The sequence below is a fragment of the Rousettus aegyptiacus genome, unplaced genomic scaffold (assembly GCF_014176215.1).
Source record: "Rousettus aegyptiacus isolate mRouAeg1 unplaced genomic scaffold, mRouAeg1.p scaffold_m13_p_10, whole genome shotgun sequence".
Classification (NCBI taxonomy): Eukaryota; Metazoa; Chordata; class Mammalia; order Chiroptera; family Pteropodidae; genus Rousettus; species Rousettus aegyptiacus.
Window position 1 is genome coordinate 45525039 of NW_023416285.1, and position 17331 is coordinate 45542369.

The window sequence follows — 17331 nt, forward strand, 5'->3', positions numbered from 1 at the left end:
TTCAAAGCCAGAAAATCTGTTATCTAACATCTGTTCTAACAACTCCTATATATGACTTTTCCAAGATGAAAATTAGAGGACTCTTCACATCTTATTTGGGATCCCTTGTAAAAAATTAAATATGTAATTAGAAATAGATACTTTTATAATGTTTTTTTTTTTTTTGGTACGATTACATACAACTCCTTCTATTGTTATTTCTCCCTGAAAATTATGCTTTCGGAAAGTACTGCCCTGGTGTCAGTTTGCAGTGGAGAAAAATTTTGCTTGGGGCAAGAAAGAAAGAAACATTTTTTTTCTTTCCATGAAACGATGACTTAGATATGGTTGTCTGAGAGGTTCTAAGTCTAAATTTTACATAGATTAGTAAAGCTTTTAAAGAGTGTATATATACTCCTAATTATCAGTTGGACAGTTAAAAAATTTGTATATATGCTTATGAATGCTAGTGCCTTAACTTGGCTCTTCAGAAAAGCAAAAAATAAGACACATAAACGAAGGAAGAAAAGTTCAGTTGTGTGGTGATCTGATAGAAGCTGTGGGTGAAGGCAGCTGGGTGATGTGTCTGGTGAAAGTTGTCAGAATGTTTGAAAACACAAAGTTATATTTTATGGCAGCGATGTGCATGGAGACATCCAGATCAGAACTAGCTACTCAGGGATGGGGTGAGAAAACCAAGTTATCCGTTAACAGCTACATGTTTGTTTGTTTGTTTGTTTTTTCTGTATATTACCTCATGGAGGCTGGAAACTTGTCTAATGAGGAGAGTATTGCTTTTCTGTCATGCCAAAGGTGAAATGAAAGCTTAGTCATCCAACAGCTTGCTCAAGGTCATGCTGTTGGTAGTTTCTTAAACCAGGTTTCCAATATGAGTGGGCCCAATGTCAAAGTGTGCTCTCTGCTACAGCATGCACAACATTTGCAGGTGGTACAGCCTACAATGTGAATGGCTACCCTTGGAGTTGGGAGGTGGGAGGTGGATTGAGTGGGCAGTGCTGTTGAACTTCAAAAAAAAAAAAAAAAAAAAAAGGAACAATAGAGAGCATGGAGAAGTTGAACAGCCTGCCTGGAATTAAGTGGCAGCTGCCTTAATCTTGGCAAACATAAATAAGTTTTGGCAGACTTTCTGCATCCTGGCTCCTGGCCCATCTCACTTCCTGCCCCTTCCTTTTCTTCTTTTCTTCTAGGGACCAAAGACCTCTTGGATCTCCTCACTCTGTATTTCTACGTTGGCCCTCTTTCAACCTCTCAAATTATCTTCTGCTTAGCTTTTCGCTGCCCTTTGCTCCTTTCATGTTAGCCTCAAATCTTCTAGTCTATCGGTTGCTAGGTGTTAGGAAAAATGTTTAATTAGACCTTGGAGAATAGTCAGGACTCGAGGACTTACTGTTTTTGAATAGTCCACAGTTTAAGTTCAAGTGCTCACAAACATTTCATGTCATTCTGGACACTGCCATTTTTTTTTTTTTTTTTTTTTTTTTTTGCTAGACCCCCAGGAAAGAGTGCAGTAGAATTTGCGTAGTTGAGAAGACAGTGGCCTTTTCCTCCCTACCTGTCCAGTCAGAGGGAAGCATTGCCACTGACCTTTGCCTCCTAATAAGTGGTGAAGTCAGTTTCTAGGGGAGCCTCCCTTTACTTTCTGGAAGCCTGAGAAGCTCAGCTCCTGTTGCCTGACTTTTTCTAAGGTTTAACCCTCAATAAAATTTTCAAGAAGGGGAAAAGATCTGAAGCCAGAAACAAGGCTTTTTAGTTTTTAGACTCTGGAAATATCTTCTATGTAAAATATATATTTATTGTATTTAGCCTTTGACAAAAACTATTTCCTTTCTTTAAAGCCTCATTTTAAAATAATTTGTCTCCTCTCCTTTATTTCGACACCACTTAGAAGTGTATTAGTTGTAGACTTTTCAGTGCAATCTTGTTTGACAGTTTTTTGGAGATCTACAGCTAGGAATGACCAGAGAGTATCTCATATATAATTCATACTAAAGTATGAGTGATCAGGAACTCCCAATTTCCTTTTAATCCTTCTAGGAGTATTTGTCCTGTCAAATTAATTTTAATTGGTAAATTTCAGGCGTCAGTTTTGATAGTCTTTCAGGGGCTTATAAATCAAGCTCTGGCAAATGTGAAGGAAAGAAAGATCTGTAGCTTCCATTTCCTTCTCTTCAGGTAAGATGAGAAAATTGGAGGTAAAAAATAAGCAGAACAGGATACTACTTGAAATTTCTTAGAAATAGAAACCCAGAAAAACCCAGGTATATTAATTTTCTATTGCTGCATAATAAATTACTACAAATTAGCATCTTAAAACAATACATCTTTATTATCTCAGAATTTCTGTGGGTTCAGAGCAAAGGCATGGGTATTTAGGTCACCTGCTCAAGGTTTCACAAGGCTGCAGTCAAGTTGTTAACTGGTTTTGTTCCTTTCTAGAGCTTTCTAGTAGAAGAGATGCTCTAAATTAACGTGATTGTTAGCAGTAGTCAGTTGCTTGTGGTTGTAGGATTGTTTCCCATTATTCTTGTTGACTATCAGCTGAGACTACTTTCAGTTCCTAAAGGCTGCTGAGAGTTCTCTACTGTATGTTCCTCTTACAGGGCCTCTCACAATATGGCAGCTTACTTCTTCAAGGCCAGCTGGAGAATCTCTTTATAGTTGGCTAAGATGAAGTCATACATAACATACACTGGGAGATGTTCCCATCACCATTGCAATAATCTGTTTGTGAGGAGCAAGTCACAGATTCCATCCCCACTCATGGGGAGGGGATGATACAAAAGCATGACACCAGAAAGATAGAGATAATAATGGGACCATCTTAGAATTCTGTATGCGATGCCCTTTTGCTTCTCATGTGTGAGATTCTTGGCTAAGAATCTTGACCATGCTGTATATGTAAAGCCATACATAAAAGACCAGAGTCTTAAACGTGCATGTTTATAGAAGCATTATTCGCAATAGCCAAGAGGTGGAAACAACCCAAAAGTCCATCTGTGGATGAATGGATGAACACAGTGCAATATACACATTCCATGAGATATTATGCAGCTTCTAAAAGGAGGGAAATTCCTTCCTTTTCTGTGTTACAACATGAAGGAACATTGAAGACATGCTCAGTAAAATAAGTCAGACTCAAAAAGACAAATATTGTATTTTTCCACTTACAGGAGGTACCTAGAGCAGTCAAATTTATAGAGACATAAAGTAGATTGAAAGTACAGAGTTTAGTTTGGGGAGATGAAAAAAGTTCAGAGATGGATAGTGGCAATAGTTGCAAAATGATGGGAATATACTGAATGCCACTGAACTGTGTACTTAAAAATGATTAAAATGGTATAGTTTATGTTATGTATATTTTACCACAAATAATATAAAAGTCCAGAGTCCTGGGGCTGACTGGAAAGCATGCTGCTAAGTCCAGGCTATGTTTCAGGTTCCATCCAGGATGCTGGGAGGAGGGAGAGGAGAGTGATAACTTTCTTTTTTCTGTGTTTATTAGTTATCTTGCAAAGTAGAATAAGACATAGCAAAGTCTTGTGATGAACAAATGATTTTTAATTAATCAATTATTATTAATTACTTGATTAAGTAATTGATTGCTTGATGAATCTTCAATAGAGGTATGCTCGCAGTGATGGGGGGATACAGAAGGAAAGGACAATTTAAGAGTCCTTTGCATTTCTTGTTTACAGATGTAATTCTTAACCTTAAGTGCACACTGTAGTCACCTGATGAGTATTAAAAAATACTGATGGTCTGGTCCAGCCCCCAGGGAGTCTGATTAAACTGGTTTCAGGTGAGGGCCCTGGGCATCAGGATTTATAAAAACTCCCTTGACGATTATAATGTGTAGCAACGATTGAGAATCATTTTCTTATAGGAACAGGCTTCCTTGCAGTTGAATCCAAAAATATTCAGTTTGATGATCTAAGAGCAGTACTCCTTACAGACATTTAAGGAAACTATTTACCATTTCTACCTAATTACCATGCAGCAGAATGATGATTGTGCATATCCTCGAGTTCGTCAGATTGACTTCCTTCTAATTTTTGGTTGTTTTCAACATTTCATTATTAAACTCTGTTCTTTGATGCTCATGGGAGTAGGATTATCTGCACGCATTTAAGAAAGGGAGAGAGAAATGTTTGTTGTAGGCATGAAGTAACAGTAAACATGATTAAACTACAACCGTACTTAATTACATGAGCAATAGGGTAACAGAGTTGACAAGAGAATGTCATGCTTATTTTCTGTTTACCCAGGGAATGACGTTCTCTTTCTCATGCTAGTTTCTCAAATTATAAACGTGCATTTATTAGGATTTTTTTTTTTCTTGTTGGTTTATCACTTAAAACATTTTGGGGAGAAGGAAATAGATGCTTATCCTGCTTAGTATCTGTGCCTTGTTTCCTAGGTGACTGTCGTTTCAACCTCTATTCTTTTATCTGTATCCATGATTTTTAAACTAGAAGGAAGTATTTGCATGCCCCTTAGCATTAATTTTATTGAGTTTCTATTGAGTGCCACGTACAATTCTAGATTTTAGATAATAGGATGAAGAAAGCATAGTCATATCCTTGAAGATCACAGTCTCTTTGGGTAAATAAAAATTTATTGCAGTCTTGTGTGACTAATATTCCAAGAGATAGGTGTACAAAGGGAGGAGGGAGCGTATTTTGTTTAATGGGATCAGGGAAATCTCCAGAGAAGAGATGACCTTGAGCTAGGTTTCAAAGGAGGAATGGAGGGCAGGGAGACAAAGTGGCCTGGCACATTTGGGGATCTGCAAGCGGTTCAGTGGGCCTGTGGTCCCCTGAGCATGAGAACATTGGACAGCCAGTGGGGCTGGATCATCAGGAGTTGTAAGAGCATTGTGAAGGAACCTCCTTAAATAAAAGCAGGTGTCAAGTTTGGAGTTTTGAGGGCTCTTCTCACTTGAAGGTTTTTAAGCTGCTGGAACTTGCTTATCTGTAATAGGAATAGCTGCCCCTTATGTAACATATTTTACGTGCCAGTCGCTATTCTTAATGCTTTATGTTGTTAACTAATCTAATTCTTATAGAAATTCTGTGACCCATGGACTGTGTTTGTCATTTTACAGCTGAGAAAACTCAAGATTAAGTGACTTGCCCAGGGTTCCACAGTTTCTAAGTGGCAGAATTAGGAATCAAACCCTGGTGTTTCAGCTCCAGATATGTGTCCTTTACAAAAATGCTCTACAATATGATTTCTATGGGTATATATAATTACGCTGTGAAATGCCACACAAGTAAAGTTGCCTGGGCCTCTGTGCTCACAGTAAATCCCTGATAGATAGGAGGTGCTGGCTCCTGCTTTGCGTTAAGCCTTATGCAAAGAAGGTAGAAAGACACATGCTATGACCCAACAAAAACTAACAGTGAGAGCACAAGGCTTTAAATACTCAGGACCAGAGAGGGAAGATTGAGGGCCCAGCAAAGCAAGAACTGACAATGGACTTTAACAAATTCAACTTCCTGAAGCAATTTAGAGGAAAAGAATTTATTGCTTCAAAGAATGTTGATAATGTAAATTAGGGGTTTAAAAGGATTACAAAAGTATTACTGATGATGCTACTAATGGGCATAAATGTGAGATTCAGCCCTATTGGAGGAACTTTGAACTGAGCAGAGGGCCTTAATTGATAGTGCTTCTTTGTTTCCTCATGGTTTCCAGAACTTTTCTCATCACGCTCTTCACAAAAAATACCAGTACTACCATCATCAACTCTTATTGTTACTGCCATTTATTCAGTATTTACCGGTACCTTATCTTAGTTAATGTGCATGATATCCTTATGAGGTAGGTATGATTACTGTGCTCTATTCATAGAGGAGAAATCTGAGATTCAGAGAGGCTAAGTGACTTGACCAAGGTCATACAGCTAGAAGTATAGCAGAGCTGGGATTTTAACTTAGGTTTTTCTGACTCCAAAGCCATACATATATTTCATTTTTTTAAATGAATTTTTTTGTGAAGTACACAAACCATAGAGTAAGCACACCCATGTAATCACCAAACAGATCAGGAAATAGAGGGTTACCAACATCTCAGAAGCCTTTCCTGCCCCCTGCCAACCCCAACCTTAGAGGTAGCCACTGTCTGCACTAGTGTCAACATAGATTACTTTTTGCCTATTTTTGAACTTTATTTTAATGGAATTATAGAGTATGCATTCTATGGAGTCTGGCTTTCTTTGAATATATAGTGAGATTCACTTATGTTATTATACATAGCAGTGGTTCATTAATTATCATTGTTATGTAGTATGCCTGTACCACAGTTTATCACTTTACCATTTATGAACATTTGGTTGATTTTGGTGTTTAGGAATTATGAATAAAGCTTCCATGAACATTTTTGCACATGTCTTTTGGTATATTATTATGATTTATGACGGGCATATAGCTAGTAGAGTTGCCAGATAAGTACATTTTACCTAAATTCACTTTTAATATAAATTGCCAAATAGTTTTCCAAAATGGTTGAACAAATATATACTTTCACCAGCAATGTGTGAGTATTAAGTTACTCTACATCTTCACAATCAGCGTTGTCAGTCTTTCTCACTTTTGCCATTCTGGTGGTATGTTGTGGTATCTCTTTGTGGTTTTGGTTTGCTTTTCCTTGCCAATTAACAATGGTGAGCACTTTTTAAAGTATGTATTTTCTACTGATGTTTGCTTTTTCCTCATATTTATGCATGTTTAGGTGGGTTTCTGAACTTTCTATTCAGTTCCCAAGGCCTTTTTGTCCATCCTTGTGCTAAGAGTGTATTATCTTATTTTGATTAATAATAATTCTTGATATCAGCTACTTTAAGTCTTCCAATGTTGTTAGTATTCTTCAACATTGTGATGATTATTCTTGGGCACTCTTATGTCTGTAAGAATTTTAGAATCAATGTGTCAATTTTTATTATTAATTTTTTAAAATGTTTATTGTGATTTCATTGAAACTGATTAATTTGAGTAAACTGACATGATTAAAAAAATTTAGTCTTCTCATCCATGGCCGTGGTACATGCTTTCATTTATTTAGATTTTTTTTTTCATTTCTCTTAATAGTTTATACTTTTCTGTGTAGAAATTTTATATATTTTTATTAGATACAATCCTACGTAGTTGATGTTTTTGATCTTTTTAAAATGGTGCTATCTCTAACATTTTATTTTTAATTGTTTGATGCTGAGATATAGAAACACAATTGAACTTGCTTACTGACCTTATATCCAGTGAGATTATTTAAATCATTGATTAATTTTGATAGTTATACATGCTCTTGAATTTGTCACTTATACAACCATGTCTTTTAGAAAGAATAGCAGTTTTATTTCTTCTTTTCCTATGTTTACATCTTTAGTTTTTTTAGTTTGTTCATTTCTTTTTTCCTCACCTAACTCAATTTGCTCAGACAGCTGATTCAGGGTTGAATTGCAGTCTCCCATTTCTGATATCTGGAGGAGAGCTTTCAGTATTTCACATGTGGTATCATACTTTCTGGTTTTGTTTTATATGTATCTTTTAACAGATTGAGGACATTTGCATCTATTCCTAATTTGCTAAGGTTTTTTTTTTTTTTACTTTAAAACTTACATACAGTTGTTTAATTTTATTAATTTTTTCTTCATCTAATAAGATTTTGCTATTTTTTCTCTTTTATTCTTTTCATGTGCTAATTACATTAATTATTTTTCAGTCTGATTTAGAATAGTTTTACATACTTGTTTGTATGTTCTGTTATTGACTCTTGCACATATCTTCATTAGGAATATTAGCCTTTGTTTTTTTGTTGTTGTAACATAGATTTTTATTATCAGGCTGTTCTGACACTATAAAATAAATTGAAAAAGAAATTCTCCTTTCCTATTTTCTGACAAAGATTACATAAGATTAATAACAATTTTTCTTTAGTGTCTGGAAAACTTAACAGTAATGTCACCTGGATCTAGAATTTTCTTTATGTGATAGTTTTTATTTAATTTCTTTATTACTAAGCAGATGTTCTATTTCTTCTTATATCAGATGTGGTATGCTATGTTTTTCTAGAAATTTTAATTTAATCTAAATTTTCAAAATATTTATTATACTATCCACTCATTTTTTTATATCTGTAATGTCTATAATGATGTCTCTTTTTTTATTTCCCAAATTGGCAATTATTCTCTCTCTAGACCTCTCTTCCTCCCTCCCTTTCATGCTCTGAATTTATCAGTTCTATTAGTCTTTTCAAATAAACTATTTTGGGCTCTGTTGATTCTCTTCATGATACTTTTTTCTTCTGTTATTATTTTCTACTTAAATTTTGTTACTTCCCTTTATTTGAGCTCAATTGCTTTTCTTTGTCTAGCTTTTTGAGCTTGATATTATGTCATTTGTTTTCGATCTTTCTTCCTTTGTATCTATTTAATACTCTAAGTTTCCCTCTTAGCATTGATTTAACTACATCCAAGAAGTTTTGATATGTCCTATTTTTGTCATTTATTTCAAAATATTATCTCACTGCCTTAATGAACTAATCTTTGATCAATGGGATATTTAGAAGTGTATGGCTCAATTCTCAAACATTTAATGGTTTTCTGGTTATTTTTGTTATTGATTTCTGGTTTAATACTATGTATTCAGAGAATATACTCTGTATTTTTCAGTACTGTGAAATCTGTTGACAATTGCTTTATGGTCCACCATATGGTCAATTTTCATGAAGGTTCCATGTACACTTGAAAATAATGTTTATTCTGAATTTTCTGAATACAATCTTTTAAAATATCAATTAGGTCAAGAGATTAAGAAAAGTTTGATAATCAAGATCTATTTAGATCTATTTTTAACTAATTTTTAGGTTAGTTAAATTTTAGATTAGTTTAAAATTTAGATTGTCTATTTTTTAACTAATTTTTGTTAGCTTATTCTATGAATTACTTAGATGTATTGAAATCTCCCAAAATGATTGCAAATTCATCTATTTCTCTTTTAATTTTTGTCATTTTTTGGTCCATTTGATACTACCTAATTAGGTACGTAGACATTTAGAATATTATCTTCCCGATGATATCAATATTAAATATTCCTCTTTATTTCTACAAATGTGTTTTTCATTAAGTCTATTTAAATAAAAGGGAATTTTTCTTTATAGTGTTTATAAGTATATCTTTTCCTACCTTTCTACTGTGAGCCTTTCTATATCATGATCTTTAAAGCATACCTCTTATAAGCAACACACATTTGTCATTTCCTTATTAATTATTCATGTATTTATTTTTATTTGTCTGACAACCTGATTTTTTATTTGGGGTATTTAGTACATTTATCTTTAATGTAAATAGAAAGTATTTGGGTTTCTAACATCTTACTATTTGTTTCTTATTTGTTCCACTTTTTTTGGTTTCTTTTTCTCTACTTTCTTGCCATTTTCTTAGATTAATTATTGATTTATTGTTATTTCATTTTCTCTTCTGTTAGCTTTGTAGTTAAACATTCTTTGACTAATCTTGTAGGGGTTACTTTATATTATAACATGAACTCTTATTATGTTAACTTCATTTCAGAACCATCACCCCACCTCCTGCAATTTTAGCTATTATTTTTTATACATTTTAATCTTATATTTAAACTCTACAAGATATTGTTACTCTTTTATAAAGATAAGCATTCTTTAGTCACCCACATGTTTACTTTACTCCTTGCTCTTTTTTCTAACATCTGCTAGATCCATCTGAAATAATTTTCTTTCTGGTAAGTTTGTTGCCAGTGGAATAACATTTAAAAAATGTATTCATTTGCCTTTTCTTTTTGAAGGATATATTCACTGGGTAATATATTCACTTTGAAGATTTTCCACTATCTCTGGCTCCATTATTTTTGTTGAAGAGTAAACCAGTTCTATTGTTGGTCATTTGAAGGAATTATGTTTCTTTCCTCCAGCTACTTAATAGATTTTTCTCTTCGTGTTTGGTTTTTAGTAATTTTACTATAATGGGACTAGGAATGGGTTCCTTTGTATATTTTCTGTTTGGAGATCGTCTTACAACTTGTCTGTGAGTTGATGTATTTTTATTAATTTAAGAAAATTCTTGAACATGACACTTCAATATATTGTTTCAGGCCAATGCTTTTCCTTTCTTCATTGGCCAGATTACACATATGTACAATTGCTCCATTGTGTATGGCTCCTAGGTTTTGTTTTGCTGTTGTCATTGTTTCTTTATTTTTCATCCAGATTGTCTCCAATCTTCTACCTAGATATAGTCTAGATTCAGTTTCTAATCTTCTTCAGCTGTCCTATCAAATTTTTAAGCCCATCTATTGAGCTCCAATCTTTGGATATTGGGTGTTTCAATTCTGGAATCTCTATTTGATTTTTTTAAAAAGATTTGTATTCTCTACTGACCTTCTCCATTTTGTCCTTGATTTTCTTAAACATAGTAATTGCAGTTACATAAAAGTCTGTGACAGATGCCTACATTATTTTCATCTACCAAGGGTCTGTTTCTATTGTCTTTTTTTCTCTTGGTATTCAGCTATTTGATCTTTTCTTCTGGTAATTTTTGATGTCATGCAAAATACTCCATTTAGAAAAACTGTAGATTTTATGGGCATCCTACAGAAAAATTTACTTTTGCTTCTGGCAGACAGTTAAGCTAGAGGCAAATTATTTTAACCAAAATAGGAATTTATTGTTTTACAGTTGCATTCAGTCTTTTTGAAAGTTAACTTGTTTTTGATTAGTCTTTGCTACTCTAGGTTGCAGCCCTTTTGATGTCATACCTGAATCATGGGTGTTTACCAGGATGCCTCTGTAGTGTATCTTGAACATTAACTTTTATCTTCCCAACCCTTCGAGACTTCTAAAAGTCCGTTCAGTGCTGCCTAGAAATCAGTAAATGCCTTGAAGGGAAATGTAGAGGTGAATCACAAGCTCATGTTTTTTTGTTGATCATGGCTCATCAAGTTGTTGCTGTGCTGATTGGTCTCCAATTCTTCCAAATACACACACATACATCATATATATATAATTAGCTTTCGTGATTGTTTTATGTAAGCAGGAAGAGTACTTATAATGGCTTGTCTATCATAGTTGTAAGAAGAGTTGTTCATACTCTTAATCACTTCGATATGTTGCCTCTTAACAGGAAATTCAAGATAAAAACCACTCCTCCAAGAATTTATAATCTAGTTTGGATAAAAACTCGTAAAGATAACTCTTTTCTAATAGTAGAACATGACAATATAGTTAGCACTAAACTAAGTTAAAAGGATATGGGAACTTTTGCGAGGCCGTGGGCCATGCTTAATTAATTTTTATGTCCTAAGTGAATGCTTGATAAACTTGTTAAATTGAATGGACATGAATACAAGTACTCTAGGAGTTCAGAGTAGAATAAAAAGATTGTGTGAGCTACAGTATCCAAGCAGAATTAACTAGATCATAAGGGGTTTCTTGGTAGACATGTAAATTTTGGTTTGATTGAAGGGAGAAGAAACTCAGATTATAGGAGAAAGCATGTAGCGAGCCTGAAGGTAAAAACTGGCAGGCATAGGAGACATTGAGAAAACCAGTCTGTCTATAACAAAGGATTTATTTTAAGGAGTAAGTACTAGATGGATAGAGTGGAGCCATATGATTGGAAATGGGAAGTACCAGATTGTGGGATATTGATTTTTTTCCTATGGGAAAAATGGTTTCACAGTACAGTTGATCTTGGAACAACACGGAGTTAGGGGTGCTGACCCTCCATACAGTCAAAAATCAGCATATAATGTTTGACTACCCCCAAATTACTAATAGTCTACTGTTGACCAGAAGCCTTACTGATAACAGAAATAGTCAATACACATATTATATATGTATTACATACTGTATTCTTACTGTAAAGTAAGCTAGAGAAAAGAAAATGTGATAGAGAATATCATAAGGAAGAGAAAATACACTTACAGTATTGCTTGAAAAAAAAATCTGCATATAAGGGGACCAACGTAGTTCAAACCCCTGTTATTCAAGGACCAACTGTATTTCCATGGAATGAAAACAGAAGTTAAGCCAAAAAGAAAAAAATTAAAGACATTGAGGTTTGGGAACCACTGGTTTAAACAAATTTGTTTACTGCAAGATTTCTTTGAACCTTTAAAGTATACATTGAGAATTTGCAAAATTGCTTACACTCAGCACACTTGTGCCTTTATAGGAATAGTGCTTCTTGGAACTTTTTGGGAAGTTGGGATATGTGGGCATTGAGGAAACACTTGCTGGAATGGTACACTGGCATAAAAGGCCCATGAAAGCTGGGGCTTTGTTGGTATTCACAGTTCTACTACTTGCACTCAGAACATCTAGCAAAAGTACTTTCTCAGTATATATCAGTTGAATGAATTGTTAGTTTTGGTGGAAAAAGGAAGAATTAGATCCAGGGTGAACTCAGTTTTCTAGCAAGATTAATATGATATAGGATGGACTATAGCGGAATGAGGCTAGGAACTAAAATACCAAAAAGAACCTGATAAGGGTGTCCAGGGTTAAGAGTTTTTTTCTTGGACTGTGGTGATATCCTTGAAAATAGAAACTAAAAAGGATAACAGTGATATTTTATAAAGAGAATTGATAAGATCTGGTGATAAATGAGAGGAAGCAGGAAGGAAGCTCTTAAGGCACTCAAAGAGTATGGATGGCCCTGAGGGTGATGGAGTCACTGGGGAAGAAGGAATTTGTACAAGACTCCATTCTGTTTTCTTCAGGTAGCCCAATGATCTGATGGATGTGATCATGAAGGAAATATCTAATTCAATGAAATTTCATCTTGTGTTTGAGAATTTTCTGTGTAGAAAATTATCAGAAGTTTTCAAACAGTGAAGCTAGTGATGGGAGAGTTTGAATGAAAACTACAGAAAAAAAAAAACCTACCTAAAATCACACTGAGTTTGAGTGAGAGCAAACATAGTGTACAAAGATTCTGACTTAGCCCACAAGGAGACATTTTCTCAGTTTATTAATTCTCTGATATCTACATATAAAGTATGTTAATTAAATATTTGAAATTTATGGTAATGAAGATTGAGTAATTATTTAGAGCTACTTCTTTTCTAAAAGAACGTAGAATATTCTAGGATTATAACAAGTGGGCTTCGGATTTGGAAAATGAATAGGCTATGCACTCGAAAGTGTAGGTTGTCTAGTCTAGACATGCTAAGAGTCAAAACTCAGACAAATCCAGACCACCACCAGAACCCTTTATCAAATTAAATGAGTCCCAAGGAAGCTGACTTCTCCAGCTCAGAGCAGGCAATGGATGAAATGGAAGCAGCTCAGACTTCAGACTCACAGACTTAGATTTAAATCCTAGAGGGAATAAATTTTTTCTTACCTTTTAGTCTACTTATCCTCAAGCTAGGAATAGTAATTATCTCATAAATCAGTGGTAAGGATTAAATAAGACATAAAATAATTAGCACTATAAACGCTATGCATACCTACATACATCAGTGAATGAACTGTGTTGTAGTCCCTTAAACTCACCTTCTACTTACCAACCAGATTTGCTTTCCGTCTAAAAGTTATGTGTCCATTGGTAGTGCATCTAGAGATCTTGAAAGATGCTACATTTGTGATGATGGCGATTAGGAATGCTAATAAACTTGATGTAATAATGATTATCAGAAAAATATTCAAATGTATTTTCAAAGATCTTACCGGTAATATATAGTAGTTATAAGGGTCAAGTGTTGGTGGGGCTAGAAGAAAAATCATCCTGCTGGAAAAATTGTAAGTATGTAGGTAGTTATATCAAGATTCCAAATGACGTGAATTTAAATAGCAAAACATGATTTTTATTCATTGTAACTAACATCTCTTTTCTATTATACTAGTGAGAAGAAGCTCATTACAGATGCTCTTAATAAAAATCAGTTTTTGAAGAGACTGGATCCTCAGCAGATTAAAGACATGGTAGAATGCATGTATGGAAGAAACTACCAGCAAGGGAGCTACATTATTAAGCAAGGAGAACCAGGAAACCACATCTTCGTGCTGGCAGGTGGGTTTCACAGATTTTTCCAGTTACCATATAATAAATATTTTGCCTATAGTCTTATGATTTTTGCAAACATATATAAAAATTCAAAACACTCTGTTCTGTTTGTAAAAAATGTAACAGATTGAGCTCATGAAATAGTAATATTGATCTAATCATAATGATGATATTTACTGAATGCTTTATATTTGTAAAGCATCTTGTGAGCACTTACTAGAAAGATCTCATTTCATCTTCTCATCAACTTTGTTAGGCAAGTGCTGTTATTTACATGTTGCTAATATGGACAATGTCACAGAGAGGTTAGATAACTCAGCCAAGGCTGCACAGGTCCTAAGTGGTAAAGGTGGGATGTAAACTTAGGCAATCAGACTTAAGATTATACTCACTCAACAACTACCAAAAGATGTTTACATTAAAACTGCTGCTTGTGTTGACATTTTTAGGTGGTCGTACCAGAAAAATGAAAACAACTATATTTCTGGTCTGGTAAAATATTTTGGTTAAATACCGATGATATAAAAAGATAATTTAGGTACATTTAACTAATAGACAAATCAAATGGAATGCCTTAAAATTAAAATTGGTGTTTTTAGAACCACTCAAATGATTTCTGTTCTATATGAGCACTTGAACATGCTGAAAAGATTATAATGATTGGATGGGCAAAGGATTTATTTCTCAAATGCATGTCAAATGCATAAGTCTAACAGTGATACATGAAAACATATTTTTTTAAAAAAATATAGAAGTAAGAAATTATCTGAATAAGGCTTGTGGTTATTGAATGCTCTGTCAAATTCTGAATTGCCCTAACTTTTTGAGTTTTAAGGAAGAAAGATAAACTGGCTTACCCAGATGGAGTGGTAACTTGAGATGCCTCGTGGCCTTCTATTCTGCATTATAGTTCCTGGCAATCTAAGCAATGCTTTTTTCTTTTTCTCTCTCTCTCTCTCTCTCTCTCTCTCTCTCTCTCTCTCTCTCTCTCTCTCTCTCTCTCTATCATCTATCATCTATCTGTCTATTTATTTTATTGGGGGTAACATTGGTTAATACAATTATATAGTTTTCAGGTGTACATTATAATTTGACATCTGTATATTCTATTGTGTGTTTACCACTCAAAGTCCAGTTTCCTTCAGCTACCATATATTTGATCCCCTTTATGTACTTCACCCTCCCCCTCCCCCTTATATTTGACCCCCTTTACCCCATCTACCTCCCCCCTGCTCCCCCACCCCTTACCTTCTGATAACCACTAGTCTATATTCCATGCCCATGAGTCTCTGTTTGTACTGTTCATTTGTTGCTTTTAGGTTTATATCCCACATAAAAGTGATATTATGTGATTTTCAACTTTTTCTGTCTGGCTTATTTTGCATAGCATGATTATCTCAAGGTCCATCTGTGTTGTCACAAATGGCAGTATTTCATCTCTTCTTATGGATGAGTAATATTCCATTGTATACATGTACCACAGCTCCTTTAGACAATCATCTATCGTAGGACACTTCGTTTGGTTCCATGTCCTGGCCACTGTGAATAATGCTAAGCAATGCATTTTTTAAAATTTATTTTAAAATTACTTTTATTATAGCTTCAGTTAAACTTATACAAACATAATACAAGCACATTTAGACATATCTCTTAAACAACAAGAACACCAGAATAAATGTATAAGATGAATATTAACTAAAATTACAGACTAATACAATTTAAGTTAACATTGATATGATGGATGATGTTTAGTTTTCGCAAAGTCACGTTTTACAATTAGAGTCTGAATTTGGCATATTCCAGTGAACAAATGCTAATTCAATGATCTTGCCACTTGTTAAGCAATGCTTTTATGATTCTTGTTTACTTGGAGTCTTAAGTGAGGGGAAGAAGTTGCCTATCCAAACGAATTAATAAACATGTTATTCTAATTGTAGTAAATAAAATATTGTTTTTATATACTTTGATTTTTTTAAACAACCCAGTTTCATAATTATTGATTTGTTATTTCCTATCTACATCTTTGTAGGCACTCTTAAAATTATAGTCATTTCCAAGTAATTGTTTTACCCGAGAAGCGAACTATAGGCTTAATTTAGCCAGCCTTCAAGTTTTGGGGGATAGGTGATGCAGGGAAATTTTTTGCCTCTTTCAGTTTTTCTTTTGGCCATTTCACTTCTGCTTTAGCAACACTAGAACATTCTAGCAAGAGAAGATAGACCATTAAGTCAACAAATATTTGTGGAACCTACTAGAAAAGGATGAGAAACTCATATCTGCCCATCTTGTTCCTTGCCAGTAACTGATGAAAGACTTAGAGAGGCGTTTGAGCAGAAGTCAGCATTAACACGACCATTCAAATCATGGCTATAGCACACATGGAAATGAAAATGCGACAATTTCTTGTTTGAATTAAGAGCTGAGTTGCCTGATATACTTGATTGAGCAAATTAATTTATTAGTTAAAAATCTCACTTTATAAAATATAGAATGAATAGCAAATAGTAAATTATATTTAGCTTAAATGTTTGATATTCTATATATTTCTTCAGTATCGCTCATCCTATGAGGCATAGCCAATTAGAAAAAGAAAAAAACTTGAAATGCTTTAAGACCCATTAAACCAACATGACAGTACCATTAAGTAGTTTTGATGGAAGAGAATTTAGTTGTGATGAGACGTTATTAATTTTTTTCAAATCTAATTTGTAGGATTTGGAGCTAAAACAGACTTTATTTATTACTAGAATATAAGTTCTATCAGAATCAATATCTTTTCTGTTTTGTCCACTCTGTCTCTCTGGTATCAAGATCAATTCCTGGTAAGACCTAGGTGCTCGCCTCAGATTTGTTGATAGGACAGACGGATCAAGATAATCCAGAGATACTTAGAGAAGAAATTTCTGCAAGAGAAAGAGTATAACTCCACCATTTCTCTTCTTTTGAGAATATAGGTCTTTTTTGCATATGATTTTGGTTAGGTAAAGTTTTATTTGCATTTGTTCAATGGGAAAGGAGAATAGAATTTCCAGGGGGACAAAATCGTGAGGAGGTTGTCTGAAATGCTGCCTCTTCTTCCCCCACCTTTGCCTAAAAAAGATTACTGTCAAGCATTCTTTTTTTTTAAGACTTTTTTAAAGAGTAATTTTAGTTTTAGCAAAAAAAAAAAAAAAAAAAAAAGGAAATACAGAAATTCCCCTTATATCCCCTACCCCCACACATCTATAGTCTCTCCTATTATCAGCATTACTCACCAGAGTGGTACATTTTTAAAAATTGTTTTAATTAAT

General features: G+C 34.0%; 1 protein-coding gene across 2 annotated transcripts in view; it reads left to right on the forward strand.

Annotated features, from left to right (window-relative positions):
* PRKG2 (protein kinase cGMP-dependent 2) overlaps positions 1 to 17331 on the forward strand; it is a 94270-nt gene that overhangs the window by 14876 nt on the left and 62063 nt on the right. For both annotated transcript variants that reach the window (XM_016156263.2, XM_016156264.2), the window contains exon 3: positions 13881 to 14047. In XM_016156263.2, the coding sequence (XP_016011749.2) occupies positions 13881 to 14047 (167 nt within the window). The remainder of the gene's footprint in view (positions 1 to 13880; positions 14048 to 17331) is intronic.